This window comes from Pipistrellus kuhlii, unplaced genomic scaffold (genome assembly GCF_014108245.1).
Source record: "Pipistrellus kuhlii isolate mPipKuh1 unplaced genomic scaffold, mPipKuh1.p scaffold_m20_p_16, whole genome shotgun sequence".
NCBI lineage: Eukaryota > Metazoa > Chordata > Mammalia > Chiroptera > Vespertilionidae > Pipistrellus > Pipistrellus kuhlii.
Genome location: NW_023425471.1, coordinates 19012344 through 19031451, shown reverse-complemented (window position 1 = coordinate 19031451; position 19108 = coordinate 19012344). Strand labels below are relative to the sequence as shown.

Below are 19108 nucleotides of genomic sequence, written 5' to 3'. Positions count from 1 at the left end.
CAGGAGAGCACAGTAGGTGCTCAATACATATGTGTAGATTGAGCACTTGCAGATATGCCACTTTTTCTATGCCAGGCCTTGGGCTAAGTCAAGAACAGATTTATGCGTGGGGAGGGATTTAGATCCAACTTGGCATTGTACAAAGTCCAAAGAATAACGGTTTTAGTCAATACCAAACTAAAGAACAGCAGCAGGGAAGCAAGTAAAGCTTACTTCACATTTTGCAGGAGCTTTCAATCCCATTTTAACGCCTGCATCCCCCGAGCAATCGCCCTTCATGGGGGGAGTGAAAGAAAGCGAGTCCAGAGAATAGAAGCCACGGCAGTTTTAGAGGGAAAGTTAAGAAATAGGAAAAACTAGGGGATCACTGGCTCTGAGTCAGGGTCCCTCCTGAATTTGAAAAGAGAGGACAAAATACTTATCACCTTTATCCTCCTTCCTCCAAATCCCCCAGAATAAGACATTGACGGGGCTGTAAAGGAGGAGGATGATGGCTTTGCTATATCACCGAGAGAACCTATTCTTGGTCTAAAGGCTACAGCCCAGAAAACCTAGGATTCCTCAGCTGAAGTCTTATAGCAAAGGACCCACCCAACTTGCTAAGAAACGGAAACCCACGTGATGGCGGGGGTGGGGATGGGAAGCCAGGCGACCCTGCAGCCCTCTTGGCCAGGGGCGCGGCCGGGGGCTAGGCAGCATCAAGGAATTGCCCCTTGAGCTGGCGGGGGCGGGGGGAGAGCGGATAGGGGTAAGTTCCTTCTGGTTCTGCGCGCCGAAGCCTGGAAGAGGAATCGCTCTTCGCGAGCTGCTTGAGAGGGGCAGAGAATAGGGACCCGCTCCGCAGGCATTGGCCAGAGGCGGGGCAGGAGCAAGCTACCATCCTGCTCTGTTAGTTGAGAGCCAGAGCCTGACACTGCCCGAGTGCAGCCACCGCCCCGCCCCACTCCGCACCGCCTCCCACAGCAGGGGCGGGGCCGGGGCGGAGCTAGCGGGGCTGCGCCCGGGAGGAGCAGGCACCCGATCAGGCGCGGGGCAGATCGAGGCGCGGGTTTGGTGGCGAAGGTTCTCGGTGGGATCGGTAGGATCAGTGTCCCCGAGACCTCCACCTCGGCCGGCTACCTCCGCACACCAAGTTCGAGGCTGCGGGGGGCGCGGAACCCCGAGGGAGCGAGTTCCCACGCGCCCCGCCGAGCCTCTGCTTCCCTTTGAGGAAGGTCCGGAACCCAACCCTCCGGACCCGCCTGGCGTCCTCGCCTCCCGGCGGGCCGGCTAACTGCGGCGCCCGGGGCATGGCTTCAGCGGGCAACGGCATGGAGGAGGTGCGCGTGTCTGTGCTAACCCCGCTGAAGCTGGTCGGGCTGGTGTGCATCTTTCTGGCGCTGTGTCTGGACCTGGGCGCCGTGCTGAGCCCAGCCTGGGTCACGGCCGATCACCAGTACTACCTTTCCCTGTGGGAGTCCTGCCGGAAGCCCGCCAGCTTGGACATCTGGCACTGCGAGTCCACGCTCAGCAGCGGTAAGGGCCTGGCGCGCCGCGATCCCTTCCTCCCGCCCTGCGCTGCCCCGCGCCCCGCTACCCGGACCGCCACCGCCTCTCCCCCGCACTTTATGTGTCCCCTACCCTTGTCCGCCCCGCTCCATCCTGGCCCCTACACGGATCCTCGGATGCCCACCCCTGCCCTCTCCCTGGTCCTAGTCGCCACAGACATCCAATGCGATGTCCCGCGCCCTCCACCCTCCTCCCGTGGTCATTCCTCGGGCTCTGGAGTAACATGCATGCTCTTTGGGGTCATTGTTATCCTTTAAAGCGAGAACCCTGTGTGTGTGTGTGGCTTCCTCGCCCCCTTTCAAAGGGAAAAGCAAAAATGCCCCAACTCCACTGGGATGCCCTGGGTTTTCTCTTGGTTTTCTTCTCTCTGTTCTCCCTCCTCTCTCTCCGCGGGAAACCGCCTGAGTTTACCTCTTTCTTAGTGCCCGCGTTTCCGCCTTGTCTGCACTTTATCTGGCTTTTCCCCCAAGTTTAGGTTCGGACTTTCTATTTTCTGACATTTTTTAGGGATGTTAAGAGTTGGGAGAGGGACAGGCTAAATTTCTCTTCCTTTTATGGTGACACTGCCCTTGGTTGTGAGTTGCCTTCTTTCCCAGTCCAAGAACCTCCTCTCTCCTCCAGACCTTCCTTTCTTTTCTCTTCATGAACTATTCACAAAAGCCTGGGACCGGGTATCCTTTTCAGCCTGCACTGAAAGCTGCAAATGGAAAGATAGGGAGTTGGAGACAAAGGTAGTTACTCGGGCTACCGGCCCCATGGGGGCTTTACTGCTTTATTCTCTCCTTGATTCCCAGTTGCCTTCCCCTGTACCCCAGTTAAGCCCTTAGCAGAAATCTGCCAATTTACGATGTCTTGCTGCAAACCCTTTTTCCTTGCTAATCTTGATTTTTCAGCTGGTGTCCATACAGGGAAAGGGGAATAAAGAGAGAGGATCTGCCTATGATTTTTCTGCATTTAAAACGCACCCCTGAAAAACTCATTAAATTCCTTCGTGCCAGATTCATGTCTTTGGGACTATTTATAAAGCTTTGCTGGAAACGTTTCCAGTTCCAAGAAAGTTGAAATAAAACATCCACAAGAATCCGATTGACTTTTGTCTTTGGTTTCTTGTTAGAAGAGAGATTAGTTCACTTTGTTAAGTTTGGGCCATAAAATTGATTTTTTCTGTTTACAAAAGGCCTTTTCTTTGATAGTTCCTCAAAATTTCCATGGAGGGGTTTTGGTTTTGTTACTTAATTCACTGTGGAGGGGACTGGCTGGCAGCAGGAGGTCAACATTTAGGCCTTTCATTCTTTCAGGGTTGGTTGTTTACAACTAAAGATGAAATAAGTTGGTAAAATGCCTTTCTTCAGTAACCAGGGGATCCAAATAAACTTTGGGGGAAATATCTTTTCTTTCTCCTCTTCAATAGAAATGGAAATTTATGTAGGAATGCCAGCTTCAGTGTGTCTCCTTAGCAACTGGAATCTTTTGCCCCTTTCCCACTGTCTCCTCAAATAATAGCCCCCTGATTGTCTGAAGACTTTTCAGCGAGGTTAGAGAAACCAGCTTAAAGTCCCATTTTCTTTTCAGGCCCAGAAATCCCTTTCTCTTGGCCAGGAATGCAAGGGTGTGGGGAGAAGCCAGCTCATTTTGTGGAGCAGTATGCAGGGCTGGCTAATCTCTCCTTAATTGCCTCCACACTCATTATCTTTTCCTCTTTTCCCCTCTCCAGGCCAGGAAGCAGGGAGACCAGAGCTTAATGCAAAAATAGTGATAATAGCACTAGGCAAAGGTAAAAATCAAAGGCAGGTACAGTTTCTGATGTTTTCCCTCAACTCGTTATTCTGCCCTCATGTTGAAACTCACGCACCAGCATTGACTTCTGTTTGGGTTCCTGAGAATCAGCTTTAGTTTTATTTTGCTACCCAAATAGTTTTCATCCTAGAAAAAGTATACTTTGTAAGCAAATGGGGGTAGGGTGGGGAGTAGAGATGGCATTTTTAAGGTTATCTGAAACAAGTTGTTGGCTTTCTTTATGTAGTACTGTAGCAGTTCCTTTTTTTCTCCCAAAGGTGGTGTGTATGTGAGTGGAGAGGAATGAAACAATATGGAAAATTGCTCAAGCTCCCACTTTACAGAATCAGTTTTTTTCCAATGTTCTGTGGACTTAAAGCCTGTATCCACCCGTGGTGTTTTGAAACGAAAGGGGAAGGTTGAATTTAAAATGAGCAGTGCTCTTCTTGCATGTTCCAAAGGGCCAGCAGCTTTTCTTAGTCTGTTTGCTCTGTGGAGTAACAGAAAGCAGGGGGAGAAATGTTTTCTCTGAATATTTTAATAGATCCACTTCATTGTCTTTAAAAATGAATTACTCCTGGTGGAACCAGCAAGGACAGTTTTACAGAAGGCCCTTTACCAGGATCTTCAGGGCTTAATTAAAAACCTTTATCTTAATTAGAATTAAAACTGCCATGAAGAGGCCAGCTTTAAAGAAGGGAAATTTCAGGAATGTTTCTACTGACAACAATCTGTCCTACGTAGGCCCAATTTCTACAGAAACTTTCTCCTCAGCCATTACTTTTAAAGCTGCGTTTTCACTTTGGTACCAAATATACATCGTTTGCTGCTTATAACCTGCTTTATGATTCTAAGCCAAAGCAGAAGCATGCCTTTTGTGTCCTGACGTGTTGAAGGTTGCGTCAGCACTTCTAGTAGGAACCAGTAATCCCCGTGTCAATCAGCACTGATGCTCTTCTCCTGTGTCCCAATTCAGTGTATTGGAGGACAGTCTGGGCATTATTTTAAGATTTAAGTTTTCCACAAATGAGAAAACGGCTAATCGCCTGCCATTTGCGGTGAAAACAAAGAAATAATAGAGTATGCTTGTTAGGAAGTTTCAAATCAGTAGTACTCACATGGCTTCTGGCCATAGAATTTTTCTTTCTAAGGATAGTTTTCCCCACTACAGATTTTGGCTTTTCATAAATGCTTTGAGTTCATGTTTAGTCTTGTTTTTTTAAATGGTAGTTATGTTTTGACTTTTGCTTAGTCACATTTAATTCTAATAACTTTTTAAAAAAGAATATAGCGAGGGCTTCACAGCAATAGCAATTACAGGAGAATCCTATCTGTAAATAGGATTACTGAAGTGTATACAGAATGCTGCTGCCCTGAACTTGATATCAAATGTGCTGTATAACCTCTAGGGTGGTTTTACATTTCTTCTTTAAGATTCATAAATATGTAGCTATTTCATGTAAAGCAAATTGTTTTGTTTTGTTTTTTGTTTTGCTGTTAGTGTGATTTGTTGACTATGCAAAAAGCAAGGACACTCAGATGGCCAAATGAACACATTTTACTGAGAGTAATTTTGGGATATAACAAGTGTATCCATTTTTCCATCTGCAAAATACTTGATCAAATAGTTAGTGGCTTTTCAAGGAATATTGTTCACATCATTCCTTCTCTGTCTTAAAAATAGCTGCATTTGTAACATGAGTCACCGGCAGTTTTGAAATGACAGTGCACCATGGGCTAATAACAGGTGAATATTATTATTTTCAGTTGACAAGTGGTTCTTTTAAGAGTGCTTTTTATGTAGCTCACTTTTTAAAAAGGTAATATAAAAATCCACTTTAAAGGGCATAAGAAAACTTACCTTCACTGGTAGTTTAAGATAAACCAAAATGCCTAAATACCTGCAGATCTTAGAAAATCTGAAATACTGTGATTCTGAGTTCAGAGAGATATCATATGTGCATATTTTAAATCCATACCTTAATTGGAAAACAACATTTCATTGGGAAAGCTCATAATAGAGTTTACTCCAGGGAAGGAAGGTTCAGTTTGTTGCTTAAAATGAGTTGATATTGATGCATGTTTACAAATAGCTCAGCAAGCCTGGAGGTCACAACAGTTATACCTTCTTCTGGATTCCTGTGAAAGAATATAAGTAGAACAAATGCTGTTGTTTTTTTTTAACCTACACAGCTCAGATTTATGGAAAAATGCAAAGAGCAGCACTTAGCACCAAAACTTTCTCAAGTAATAAACCATGGAAAACCAAGTATAACATATGTCAAGATCTTCATGATGATTTTCTTTTAATATCTCCTAAGATTTGTGAGGATAATGGGTCTGGAGGGATTGAGCAAACAAGAAAAAAGAGAACTCATGGACATGGACTCTGGGGTAATTAGGGAGGATGGAGGTGAAAGAAGACATAAAGGGGATAAATGGTGATAGGAAAAATAAAAAAAATTTAAAAATTGCAAATTCTTGAAATTGACTTTTACAAAGGACATTTTAATTTGTGGGAAGATATAATTCCTTTTTTGCTCACATTTATAGAAGTATTGTAATCTCCAGGGAGACATTTAGATCCATCTTTGTCAGCTAAGGGATTTGATGAGTGTGTGAGAAGCCTGGTCTTTCATGAAATATTTCAAAACAATCAAAAACATATATTAAGCAATAGACTTAGCATCCTGTCAGGAGTACCGTTTAGGAATTTCTTTTAAGTTTCTGTTTAATAGTAAGTCTACTCAGCCAGACCATAATACACATCCAGTGCTACTAGAAATATTAGTGAAAAGGATTATCAGTGCTTCAAAATAAGTCCCTGAATACATTACCTAAATACCACAGTAAACTTCTATATGAATTATGCCAAATAAAAACATGATCCTGTAGGAAGGTGGAGTATAGTCTTATAAGAATACATGAGGCTTTGGTTTCAAAATGCTCTGAAATTGGCCACTTACCAATCACGTGATCTTATACAACTTAATGTCTTTAAATAGTTTTTGTGATGATTAAATATACAAAAGTATATGCTCATTAAGGTTATGTTTCTTCTTGTATATATTCAGAAAAACAACCCAAGATGATTTTTTTTTCAATAATTAAGGACTTTTCCCCCTTAAGGGGCACATTCTCTTTTCATTAAACAATGAAGCCCATTGTGAGTTTCAAATTTAAATTTTGATATGCATTACCTAGCATTTAATAGTGCTCTTGGTAGATAGATCATGATCACAAATAAAAGCTGCCTTTTATTCAGTACTCTTACTGGCCAGACATCTCAAGTATTCCCAAGGTCACAATAAACTTGCACTGTAGTGAATGCTATCCCTATATTGTTTGAAGAGACCAGGGATTTTTGTAAGTTTATGAAGTTTTCAGTCAGTGGTAGAGACAGGGTTTCTCCAATAGTGTTCCAGTTACAAATGCTGGGAAACAAATCACCCCTAAAGTTAGTAGTGTAAAATAATTATTTTATTGTGCTCATGACTTCTTTGAATCAGGGATTCAGATAGGGCATTATGATGATGGCTTGTCTCTGCTCCAGAATGAATGGGGCCATAGCGGAGGATGACTCGAATGTCTGGGAAGTAAAAGATCTAGAACTACAGGATCTTCTTCCAAATGGTTTTCCTGGGGTTGGCACCTTGATGGAAATGGCTGGAAGACTGGATTAAGCTGGGACTGGCTTTTCTAGCGCGGTGGTCTCAGGGTAATTTGACTTGTTACCGGATGAGTGTGTTTGTTCAGGGCCAGAGTCCCAAGAGAAACAGGCTCTGTTTGAACTAGCCTGGAACATCACAGAGGAGCCATATGGCCAGCCCAGATTCCAGGGGAGGACAGTTGGACTTCACCTCTTGGTAGATTGACAACAATGTCACATATACTATACAGCATGCAGGATAGGATATGCTGTGGGGCCGCATTTACAGCATATATTTTGATCCTGGATTCTTTATTTGATCCTGCATTCTGTATTGCCTTAAAAGAACAAAGACAACTAACTACATAGCTTCTCTTCTTAAGAACTTTGAACAGATTATGTAAATAATGTTTGGCGAGGTCAAAAACTACCCTGAACCAACACGTGGATTTAATGATTGGTCACTTTTAGGCAGTTACTTTGGATTTGGAATTAAATGAACTCAAGAACCTAAGCTGTCCACAAATAGAGAACTCTTTCTCTCTGTATAACCTTAGGTCATCTTTGATTTACAGTCTCAAAGGACTAAGGCTCAAACTGACTTAAGAATCTGGACTGTAACCTGCTACTTCATGTTGCATGATAAAATTTTAATATTTTTAAAAACAGTTTTGTGAGTCTGATAAGATGCTTGTAAACAAATACTAAAACATTAAAATTCCATACAGGAGCCAAGTCTTGTAGCGCTTGAAAGATACTGGAGTTGCAGAGTTGTTTTTTGTTTGCTATTTATTTATTTATTATTTTAAAAATATATTTCTTTATTTATTTCAGACAGGAAGGGAGAGGGAGAGAGAGAAACATCAATGATGAGAGAGAATCATTGACTGGCTGCCTCCTGCATGTGCCCCTTACTGGGACCAAGCCTGCAACCCAGACATGTGCCCTTGGCCACAATTAAACCTGCAGGCTGATGCTCTATCCACTGAGCCAAGACAGCTAAGGCTGTTTACATTTTAAAAAATAAATAAGTAACATAATTCTTTGTCTAATAACTACCCATATACTGAGTCAAAGAACCATAGCACATTTGGAGAAGAAAATATTTTTTAAATAATTCTGCCCAATCAAATTGATTGCAAATATTAAGAAAAATTAGTCAAGGTACAATGTTAAAGATCCAATAGGGAGATTGTATAGTTGTAGCTGTAGTATTTTTTGCAGGCTCAGTTTTCAAAATTTCCTTTAATATTTCAGATAATTCTCTCACTGCTTGAAGGATTGTTGCTTAGTATCATGTATGGAATTTTGGGTGAAGAAGTTAAGGCTCCACAGGAAATAGATGTTCACTTAAAAAAAATCCTCATCTAAGGGTATGTTGATTGATTTCAGAGAGAGGAAGAGAGAGAGAAACATTAGTGTGAGAGAGAAACATCGATTCGTTGTCTCCCTCCCATATATGCCCCAACCCAGGATCAAACCTGCAACCTAGGGATGTGCCCTAACTGGAAAACAAACTTGCAACCTTTTTGGTGTATAGGATACATCCATCTGGCTAGGGCAACATCTACCTCTTAAAAGGTTCTCATCCAAAATTTGATTTCACATAGAATTTAGAGTCTTCAAATACTCTTATATTGATAGGTTAGTTAAGTTTTTGATGTTTATTATCACCAAATTTACAGTGTTACCATGGCTAGTCTTAAAAATCAACAGATGTTTTTCTTTTGGTTTCTCCATGAACAGCTACTTAATTTTAAGTTGAAAAGTAATTCCAAAAAGATGTGGAAGCCAGCCATGTAAGCTTCTTAAACAGATTAAATGGATATAAATTTTACTGTATCAACTTATTAATACATTTTGTCTTTATTTTTTTAAAAAGATACGCTTATCTATCAACAGAGACTGATTTTCCCTTGAGCAGAATTTCATAATCAAATGTCAAAATTACTGACATTTAAGTCATTACCAGTCTTGTCAAAGTATTGGATCATCTCCCTTAAAAATTAGACAAAGATATCTTTCCTTACCTTTTTTTGCTCCTATATTTGTATGGGATTTTGAAATATAAGTAGATCATCAGTTTTCTATTCTACTGTAATCTTGCCTTTGGCACCAAAGACTCATATTAAAAAAAAAAAATCCTACAAAAAATATGGTACCATGGTTCCCAAAGAACAAGGAAATAACATCTGGGAGATAATTTTTGTCTCTACTAGCTTATTAACTTCTGAGGTTTAAAATGATCATTTAATGAGCCATGTTTCAAGATAATGTCACAAATACTTAGTCTGTCTTTTCAAAATAAATGTTTAGTAGGCAAAAAGATGGTAAAAAATAGAAGTCAGGACCTCTGAGTCACATGTTCTCTGTGCATAGAAAGGAACACCCACAAAAGAACTCAAATTTCCATCAAAGAAGATTCTATTGCTGTCATGTTTAAGATCCCTAAACCAGATGTTCCTCAAAATGCTGCCATAGAGCTTTGTGAATGCAACCTGAAGTTTATATCCTAGCACCATTAGGTGACTTAGAGACAGAAATGACTTCTCCCCTCTTTCCTGTCTTCTCATATGTACCCAAGGAGTTAACTTACCAACATGTATTCATTGATTTCCTAGCAGAGAGTAGGAATTATCCTGGTACAAAGTCAACCAGTCAGTTCTGTGTCACTGTGCTGGTAGGTGGTAAGGTGATGATTGAAGCAAATTAATGAAATAATATAAATGTGCAAAGTTCTGGAAAGGAGGATGTTTAAGTTTGACTTCTGCAGGAGGATATAAGGGATCTCATCTAAAGAAGCTTGCTAACAGGGAACTGGTAGGGCAGTAGCTTGCCAAATTTATCCTTCCATATTTATTTACTAAGGGGGTGTTTTAATACTGATCGTGGGTGACTGTCCGTCTGTCTTCTCTTTGATTGTTATGAGCTACCATAAATCCATCACAAAAGCTAGTTTCTTAGAGGAAGATTAACCCTCCTATTCCTAGCGTGGTTTTTCTTCCTGCTTTTCAAAATAGCCAAGTTTTCCAATTGTCACCTTCTTATTTTTTTTTCTAAAGAATGATTAATGTTCAGTGTAACAGACTCATCACAACTTTATAGAAGTACTATGATTTCAAATGACTATTGAGAAATACCTGTAGCCATTAGGTAATATTAATTATTACCAAATGCTAATGAAAAGTGTTCTAATATAGTGCATTGGAAGAAACAGCAGTCATTAGCAGTGATTGTGACTTTCCTTTTGTCTAAATACTGAAATTTGCTTTAATAGCAAGGCTCTTCGCTAAGCTCTGTATACAGTCATTTTATTTTGAGTAAAAATCCCATATGCTATGGTATTTAGATGATAAATTGCATTTCCACCAAATTTCCTAAGATAGAAGTCAGTGAAGTAACTAAAATGCTGCTTTGTTGATTCTAACATCAGTACAAGCAACTCAAAGGGCTTGAACAAAAGTATCATGGATTGAAAATTAGTAACCTATTTGGTGCTTTTGAGCAACCAGAATTTTCCAAAATTTTGGCAAAATTGATCTGCACTTTGGTCATTTGAGTTTGTTGCATTACTAATTTAGATGGTTACCCAAGTCATTTATGTGCTTGAAATTAGGTTGGGACTGTACTTTTGACATATTTTTTTTAATCCATAAATGAGCTAAAGAGTAGGACTCTAAATTCTATTGTTTACAATTTGATTAACCTGGGTATGTAAAATAGGTGCTTCTCTGCTATATCACTTCACTTTGTGCAGTCCAGTGCATGTAGTGCCTATATTGTTGATCATTTTATAAAAGACAGCATTGCTTACCTTAAATACTTGTTTGAACATGAAGAATGTTAGTTTTGCTAATACCGTAGTTTTTTGAAAAAGAGGTGGTCGCCGAAACCGGTTTGGCTCAGTGGTAGAGCATCCTGTGTGGACTGAAAGGTCCCAGGTTCAATTCTGGTCAGGGGCATGTACCTTGGTTGCGGGCACATCCCCAGTAGGTCGATGTTTCTCTGTCATCAACGTTTCTAGCTCTCTCTCTCTTCCTCTCTGTAAAAAAATCAATAAAATATATTTTTTTAAAAATTGAAAAAGAGGTGGTCATTTTAGTTATTAAAATTGGAATCCTATTTATTTGTTTGTTTGTTTGTTTGTTTTTGCTGTCTTTGTCTCTCCAACTCATGGGATAATGGAAAATTAATGCAACACTGATGGATTTAGGTCAAAATGCAATGTAGCAAAAAAACAAAAACAAAAAACAAAGTTTAAACTCCCTCGATAATGGTTTGGTGTTCTGCTTCATTTACCACATGCAGACTAACTTTAAAAAGTTAAGTATGTCATTTTATAGCTCCAGAAATATTTCTGTGTTCCTTTTGCACAAAATAATAGCACCATTTTAATTTATTCTCCATATATGAACCAATGCCTTACTCTCCAAACTTACAAGGATATAGTATTAATCTCAAAATAAATGCTTACATTACATTTGATGAAAATAATTAAATGCCATAATTTCTGTCCATGTGAACTAGTTGGGGAAAAGACACAGTCTTCAGTGAAGAGATGGATATCTTGGGGAATATGGGTTTAAAATGTTTTTCTGTAACTGAGCTTCTTTTCCCCCTTAAACCATAAACCATCCCAATACTTCCAATTTCTGATGACAAAATGGAATTAGGAATACTGTATTTGCTTTCTGAATTCTCACCAATATAACTAAAATAAATTTAAATGTTTTGCTCAAAACGTGTCCTACACATAAATAAAGATATTTAGAAGAAGTGAATATTGCAGGAGTTGAGTGAAATGATCCAGTCCACATGGATGAATTGGGGAGAGCTAGTAGGTGAACCTCATGTGAAGTGGTGACAAGATGATAGGTTGAAAAGTGAATGAGTTTGATTGCAGTCATGGATGTCATTTTGATTCATATAATCTCCTTTTGGGGAATTCAGAAGTGAAAACATAAGTTCATGTCTGGCAAATTTGAATGTGATAACAAAAATTATTAAAAATCAGTCCTGGCCCGGTGGCTCAGTTGGTTGGAGTGTCATCCACACACCAAAAGTTTGCAGATTTGATCCCCTACTTGGGGCGTGTATGGGAGGCAAGGGATCTGTGTTTCTCACATCATTGTTTCTCTTTCTTTCCCCACCCTCCTCTCTAAAAATCAATAAAAACATATCTTTGGAGGAGGATTAAAAAATCACCAAAAATCGATATTATTTTAATTTGTTATATAGAAAAGTGAGAACCATGCATTAAGATATTAGAATACATTTAGGGAAATACTACCACATCTAAACTGGTTAAAATTGGCTTCCTCATTATTTTTAATTATATCTAATATGCTTTAAAAAAAAGTGGCAATTGTGTGCTTAGGGACTTATATGCAGTAGAACTAATCTCAGCTTATAAGCAGTATCTACAGAAATAAATAAATTAGTCAGTGTTTGACAAGATCAAGGTTTTGAAATGAAATGGATTAAAGAAAGCTTTAGGTACTGGTGTGGTGCATTAACCTTGGCTCCATATGTGTGGAAAATTTATCATCTTCAAGATTTTGCCTTTCCTGCCCTAACCAGATTGGCTCAGTGGATAAAGCATCAGCCTGCGGACTCAAGGGTCCCAGGTTTGATTCTAGTCAAGGGCATGTACCTTGGTTGCAGGCACATCTCCGGTAGGGGGTGTGCAAGAGCCAGCTGATCAATGTTTCTCTCTCATTGATGTTTCTAACTCTATCCTTCTCCCTTCCTCTCTGTAAAAAATCAATAAAATATTTTTAAAAAAGATTTTGCCTTTCCTAAAAATCACAAGTAAATTTTGACCATGAACTCCCCAAGGGAATGGGAATTCTCAGACTTGGCAGTTATATGTGGCCAATAGAATTTTCATAATGCAGTGGCGGTTTCAAAACTGTGTCATGTGAGACTGTAAAATAAGTCTGCACAATTCTGTAGAATACTAAAGCATTTGTAAACATTGGAAATGCTGGTGCCAGCTAATAAAAATACCTTGAAAGATGGTTTGAATTTAGTTCCTGTGTTGCATATTAATTTTGGACTTGATTTTATTGTGGGGTGGAGGGGCTGCAAATCTTAATTGGCCTAAGATTTAAATTGACATGAGACAGATTAACAGGAAAAAATAACCAAATTCCTTACCTATGTGTTTATGGTGGTCCTTTAAGAATATGGACCCCTAGGACAAATAGGGAGGTTGAGGTTTATATGCCATTCTGGAACTAAGGATAAGGACTGTAGTGGTTGGACTTCAAAGAGGAGAAGGCAGTTCACATGGAGATGAAAAGCAAATGTTTGGTACACAAAAGTTTGCTGAGGCAACTTTAACAGTGGGGCACCTAGAAGATTTAGTCAAGGGAGGGCCTTGCTAGGTGCCTCCCTGTCTGTCACCCACTGGATCAAAGTGTAGTTATCTCTGATGATAGCTCACTTCCTGGAGCAGGTCCTCTACCTAAATACTTTTAGGCAGTTAGGGGGGAGGTCTAAGTTGTTTCCTAAGTTTTTTGTTTCTTAAAAATATTCAGTTTAAAATAATCAATAGTCCCCCCCCCCTCCAAAAAAGGGTGTATTTTGTAGTGGCAAACTCTGCTCTCCTCATTATGACAAAAGGACTGCTCAATTTTGTTCTGTAACTACAGAGCAAAGTATAACATATAAGAGTATAACATATATATTCATTTATGCCCCCCCCTTTTTTTTCTGTTAGAGAAAGCACTACTAGAGAAATACAAACTTATCTTGAGTCTTGGCTTCCCTAGGTGCAGTTTCCATGCCTCCAATGCGCCCACTGTGTCAATTTTGCCAAAATACCCTCAATTGGAACTTGATATATATGATGACAGCCTCTTTTCCAGGTGGATTTCTGGATCCAGAACATTCCTCCCAGTACATTTGAGCCCTCGTAGGTTTATGGACTATATATATATTTTTCCCCCTCAAAACTAATTTTCACTTGTTCTCTGAGGTCTTAGAAACAAAACTCAGATTTCAAATCAGCTGGCCTGCCATTGAACCAGCTTTAATTGTGCAGAGCAGTGAACTTTGTAAAACAGCACCATGGCCATTGATGTTCTGCAGAGCTTATTTCTGTTCACTGCCCCACTTCACTATAAGTATATCATTTATAGAAATGTGTAAAACTAATGCAGAGTAATAAATCTCTAAGGACTTTTAACACTTCATCTGACTAAATACTGTGAGGACTATAAAATTAGGACACAAAGATTGATATAGAAATTCACCAATTATGAGAACTTAAAATATGATTTTTTTAAAGAAATGAGGTTGAAAATTAAGAATTTTATGACATTTTAATTTGTTATGCCAACACTGATTATGAGATAGTAAGTATTTCTGCCATGAAAATGTGATGGAAAAAGCAGTAGTGTAGATACAGGTTTTCTAGTCTTTATTATATCATTATAGATTGCTCATCCTATAGTATATAACAAAATATTATATATATTTTGTTATACACTATACATATATATATATATATATATATATATATTTCATTTCAGATCTATACTTGGTAGATAAGTAAATATTGGTAAACAGAAATTCTAGCCTATTACTTTAATGGTAATTAGTAGGTATCTATAAAAGTATTTTTCATTTTTAAATTCCCCATATTCTAATCTTGTTTAATAATAAAGAGGGAAATGGTATCAAGCCGATCTACATACTCCCTAACTTTAGCTCACCTGTAAGACAGGTCCTAATATTTGGACAATGGATTCTAGTTGTTTGCTGAAAGAGACACACCAGCATAAGCATGTTCGCAGCTCCAAAATGGATAGTGCTGAACCTTGAAAAGTGCCCGAAGCTTCTTTGACTGTGATAGCCATATCGAACCACTCTTTCGGCTTCTTGATGGATGCTCATCTGGTCAGCGAGTTAAGAGCTTTGGTCCTGGGCAACTTGCCTGAGTGAATCATTCCAACTGGATATAATGACAACAATCCCCAAACTTGGCACAGTCCACCAGAGATAAAGCCTCAATACTTCAAGTCTGAGCCCCAGCCTCTGGCCAGGAGAGTGGCAAACATGGCCCAATTCTATTCTTTCTTGGAAAATAAAATGGCTTTTCTGTTTTAGGAGGCCTATCTATGGTTTTGGACCAAAGAGAAGTGTAGCAGTATCACAAAGGTGGTGGTGCTGGTGACATGCCTTTTTTACTTTATGTCCAGAGTAACTTTCTCATTAGCTACAACCCTTAGTACTAAAAATAAATATAGGACATTTAGAAGAAAATCAGAACTCAGTGTATTCATTTACTTTTCAGAACTATTTTCTGTGATAGAAGAGTTTCGCTTTCTAATTAGGTTCTGGGTCCTTTTAGTAACTATTAGTCTCCTGGCAGCTTCTATTGCATTTCATGTGGTGTTCCATATGGAATAAAGTATTATTATTTTAAGGAAGTTCAACGTTATCTGAGATTTTTTACAGTCCTTTCTTGCTAAATTGGATAACTATCACTTTGTACTCCTGTATAATTCATTTATCAAATCAACTTCATTATGAACTTATTATTGTCTGAGAGACCTTTACCTAGAAAAAAGTTTGACATTTAAAATGGTACATAAAGTCTAGACCAGGGGTCAGCAAACTACACTCGGAGGATCAAAGCCAGTCTACCAAATCTGATGAACAAAATAAACTGTTGAACAAAATAGATCCAGAGACATAGAAACATGGAACAGACTGTTGAAATTCAGACAGAAGGTGGAGGTGGGTAGGAAGAGATCAACCAAAGAACTAGTAATTTAAAAATTCCCTGCAAATAAAAGTCCTGGACTGGATGGATTTATAGGAGAATTTTACCAAAAAAGAACTAACATTTATCCTCAAATTATTCCCAAAAATTCAAGAGGAAGGAACACTTCTAAGCTCGTTTTATGAGGCCAGCCTTATCCAAATTCTAAAACCAGAAAAAAGCACTACAAAGAAAGAAAATCACAGGCCAATATCCCTGATGAACACAAACTCTAAAATCCTCAACAACATATTAGCAAATAGGATCCAGCAATCTTATCTAACAAAAGAGCAATATGCAAATTAACTCCACTACATCCACAAACCACATCCACCAGCCAATCAGGAGAAAATATGCAAATTAACCAAGCCAAAATGGGTACAGCCACAGAAAGCAGGAGGGAAGCTTGGGTTTCCCCAGCGATGGAGGAAGTCAAGCTTTCCACACACCCTGGCTGGCCCAGACCTCTGCTTAAGGCTACAAAGTTTCAATTATAGAAGAGAAATAAATCCCAATAGAAATGGCTGCAGCCACTGAGCTAGCAGAAGGCTTGGCTGTGCTCCAGGCTACAAAGTTTCAATTGTAGAATATAAATAAATTCCAGATACCAGGGCCTTCACTTGGGTTGCCAGGGGCATGGCCAGCCTGCAAACCACGACGGACCCCTCACCCAGGCTGCCCCATGCCCCAAGGGAACCCCCACCCTGATCTGGGACACCCTTCAGGGCAAACCAGTTAGCCCCTGTACTTGCACCAGGCCTCTATCCTATCTAATAAAAGAGTAATATGCAGATTGACCATCACTCCAAACACAAGATGGGTGCCCCCATGTGGTCAAAGATCATGCCCCCATGTGAACACAAGATGGCCACCACAAGATGGCCAGCAGTGGAGGGTAGTTGGGAGAGATCAGGCCTGCAAGGGAGAGCAGTTGGGAGCGATTAAACCTGCAGGGGAGGGCAGTTAGGGGTGACCAGGCTGGCAGAAGAGGGAAGTTGGGAGCAAACAGGCTGGCAGGGGAGCAGCTAGACATCATCAGGTTGGCAGGAGAGTGGTTAGGGAATGATCAGGCTGGCAGGGAGAAGCAGTTAGGGGCAATCAGAAAGGCAAGCAGGCAAGCAGTTGGGAGCCAGCAGTTCTGGACTGTAAGAGGGATGTCCCACTGCCCATTTTGGCCCAATCCCACCACCAGGATTGGGCCTAAGTGGGAAGTTGGACATCCTTTGAGAGGTCTCAGATTGGAGATAATGCAGGCTAGGCTGAGGGACAACCCCCTGTGCATGAATTTTGTGCACTGGGCTTCTAGTATATTAAAAAGATCATACACCATGATCGAGTAGGATAGATTCTGGGGATGCAAGGCTGGTACAATATTTGCAAATCAATAAGTTTGATACATCACATAAACAAATTGAAAGACAAAAAAAAATCACATGATCATATCAATAGACGAAGAAAAAGCATTTGACAAAATTCAGCACCCTTTTTTTATTAAAACCTCTCAGAAAAGTGGGAAATGGCCAAGAGACATATGAAAGAGTTCTCAAAGTCATTAATCATCAGAGCAATGCAAATTAAAACCACAATGAGATATCACTTCACACCTGTCAGAATGGCTATTATAAAAAAATCAACAAACATCAAGTGCTGACCAGTATGTGGAGAAAAGGAAACACTAGTTTACTTTTGGTAGGACTGCAGATTGGTACAGCCACTGTGGTACCTGAAAAAACTTAGAAGGGAACTTCCATTTGATCCAGTAATCCCATTTCTAGGAATAAAAATCCCAAACCACCAATCATAAAGAATATGTATCTCTATGTTCATTGCAGCATTATTTACAATAACTAAGATTTGGAAACAGCCCTAGTGGGCATCAATAGATGAGTGATAGAAAAAAAAAAAAGAAAAGAGAAAAAAAGAAGGCTGTAGGCCTTTTAAACAGTGTGTGGGGGGCGGGGAGAGGGGAGCTGTAGGCCTTTTAAACAGTGGAGTACTATGCAGCTGTAAAATAGAGGGATCTTTTACCTCTTGGAACAACATGGATGGAGCTGGAGAATATTATGCTAAGTTGAATAAGCCAATATGAGAAAGACAAGGGTCACATTATCATACTTATTTGTTAAATCTAATGAGCAAAATGAATTAACCAACATAATAAGACCAAAGCATAGAGACATGGAACAAACTGACACACCTTAGTGTGAGGATTGGGGAGACAAGAAGAGATAAACCAAAGAACTTACATACTTACTAGTGGCCCAGTGCACAAATTCATGCACATTGAAAGGAAATCAATTAGAATAAATGTTTTAATATCACTATTCACCCTTTCTTTATAATAGAAATGTCAACCAAATTCACGATTGACAATAATAGGTCAAAACACATGTGTGTGATTGGCACCAGGGAGAGCTTTATCGTGCATGTGTGATTAAATTTAGCCTTTAATAGATATAGAATAAACTTGTTTAATTAGACCTGCTTTCTGACTTAGCTAAACATTTTCTAGCCCAGTGAAGCACCCCAACTTTTCTTTCAGGTAATTGTGAGCAACACGGCAATTAATATCAACATGAAGCAGATTATTATTGCAGATCACACAGGGAGAACAAAGGGTAAAATATTTAACTACAGCAGTGTTTGACTATATTCTGCACAGTAAGAAAAGCTAAAGTCATTTTCAAGGTCCATCATTTCTTCTTTTCAGTCAGGTCAAGTTTCTACGATTTCTAAATCTCTGTTTTCCAGCTAATGAAAAGAAAATAGGATTCCACTGAGTCTCCTATCTACCTACTCCAGAACTTCTGTGAGGATCAAATGAGATGAGGCATAGAAAACACTTCACAGACATTTGGTTAAAGTGTAAAATGTTTCCACCTGTGTTTCTGGGCTGAAGACACTCCAAGGAGGTTGGTTGCTAGCGAGTGGAAGCAGGGCATTGCTATATAACGTCATTACCCGGCACCCATAGCCACTGTTTCCAGGCTGGGCTGTGGTGTGGGCCACATTTTGTGCCATTTGGTCTTGGCAGTGGTGGTTGCAGTTTGGTGGGTTGTTGCTTTGGGGTGGTGCTGGAGCCTGTGTCCTACTTGGGGGAAGCCGAGTGTTGCTTGTGGGTGCCAGGTCCATGGTGCCATTACTCTGTAAATGGCCAGTGCACATCATGGCTCCTGCCTTGAGTGTCTGCCCCCTGGTAGTCAGTGTGCATCATAGCGACCGGTCAGATGCTCAGGCACTTAGCATATTAGCCTTTTATATATAGAGAGATATGCATAGCCCATGGACACAGGCAGTAGGGAAGGGTGAAGAACTGGAGGGTGGGTAGAGGCTAAGAAGAGGAAGGTAAAGGGGCGTGGGGG

The 19108-nt window shown here is 40.0% G+C and overlaps 1 protein-coding gene across 1 annotated transcript in view; it reads left to right on the top strand.

The window, feature by feature from the left end:
* The first annotated feature begins 995 nt into the window (after window positions 1-995).
* TMEM47 (transmembrane protein 47) overlaps window positions 996-19108 on the top strand; it is a 34455-nt gene continuing 16342 nt past the window's right edge. Inside the window, exons 1-2 of the mRNA XM_045582360.1 lie at window positions 996-1084; window positions 1135-1515. Coding sequence (XP_045438316.1) covers window positions 1290-1515 — 226 coding nt within the window. The 5' untranslated portion in view covers window positions 996-1084; window positions 1135-1289. The remainder of the gene's footprint in view (window positions 1085-1134; window positions 1516-19108) is intronic.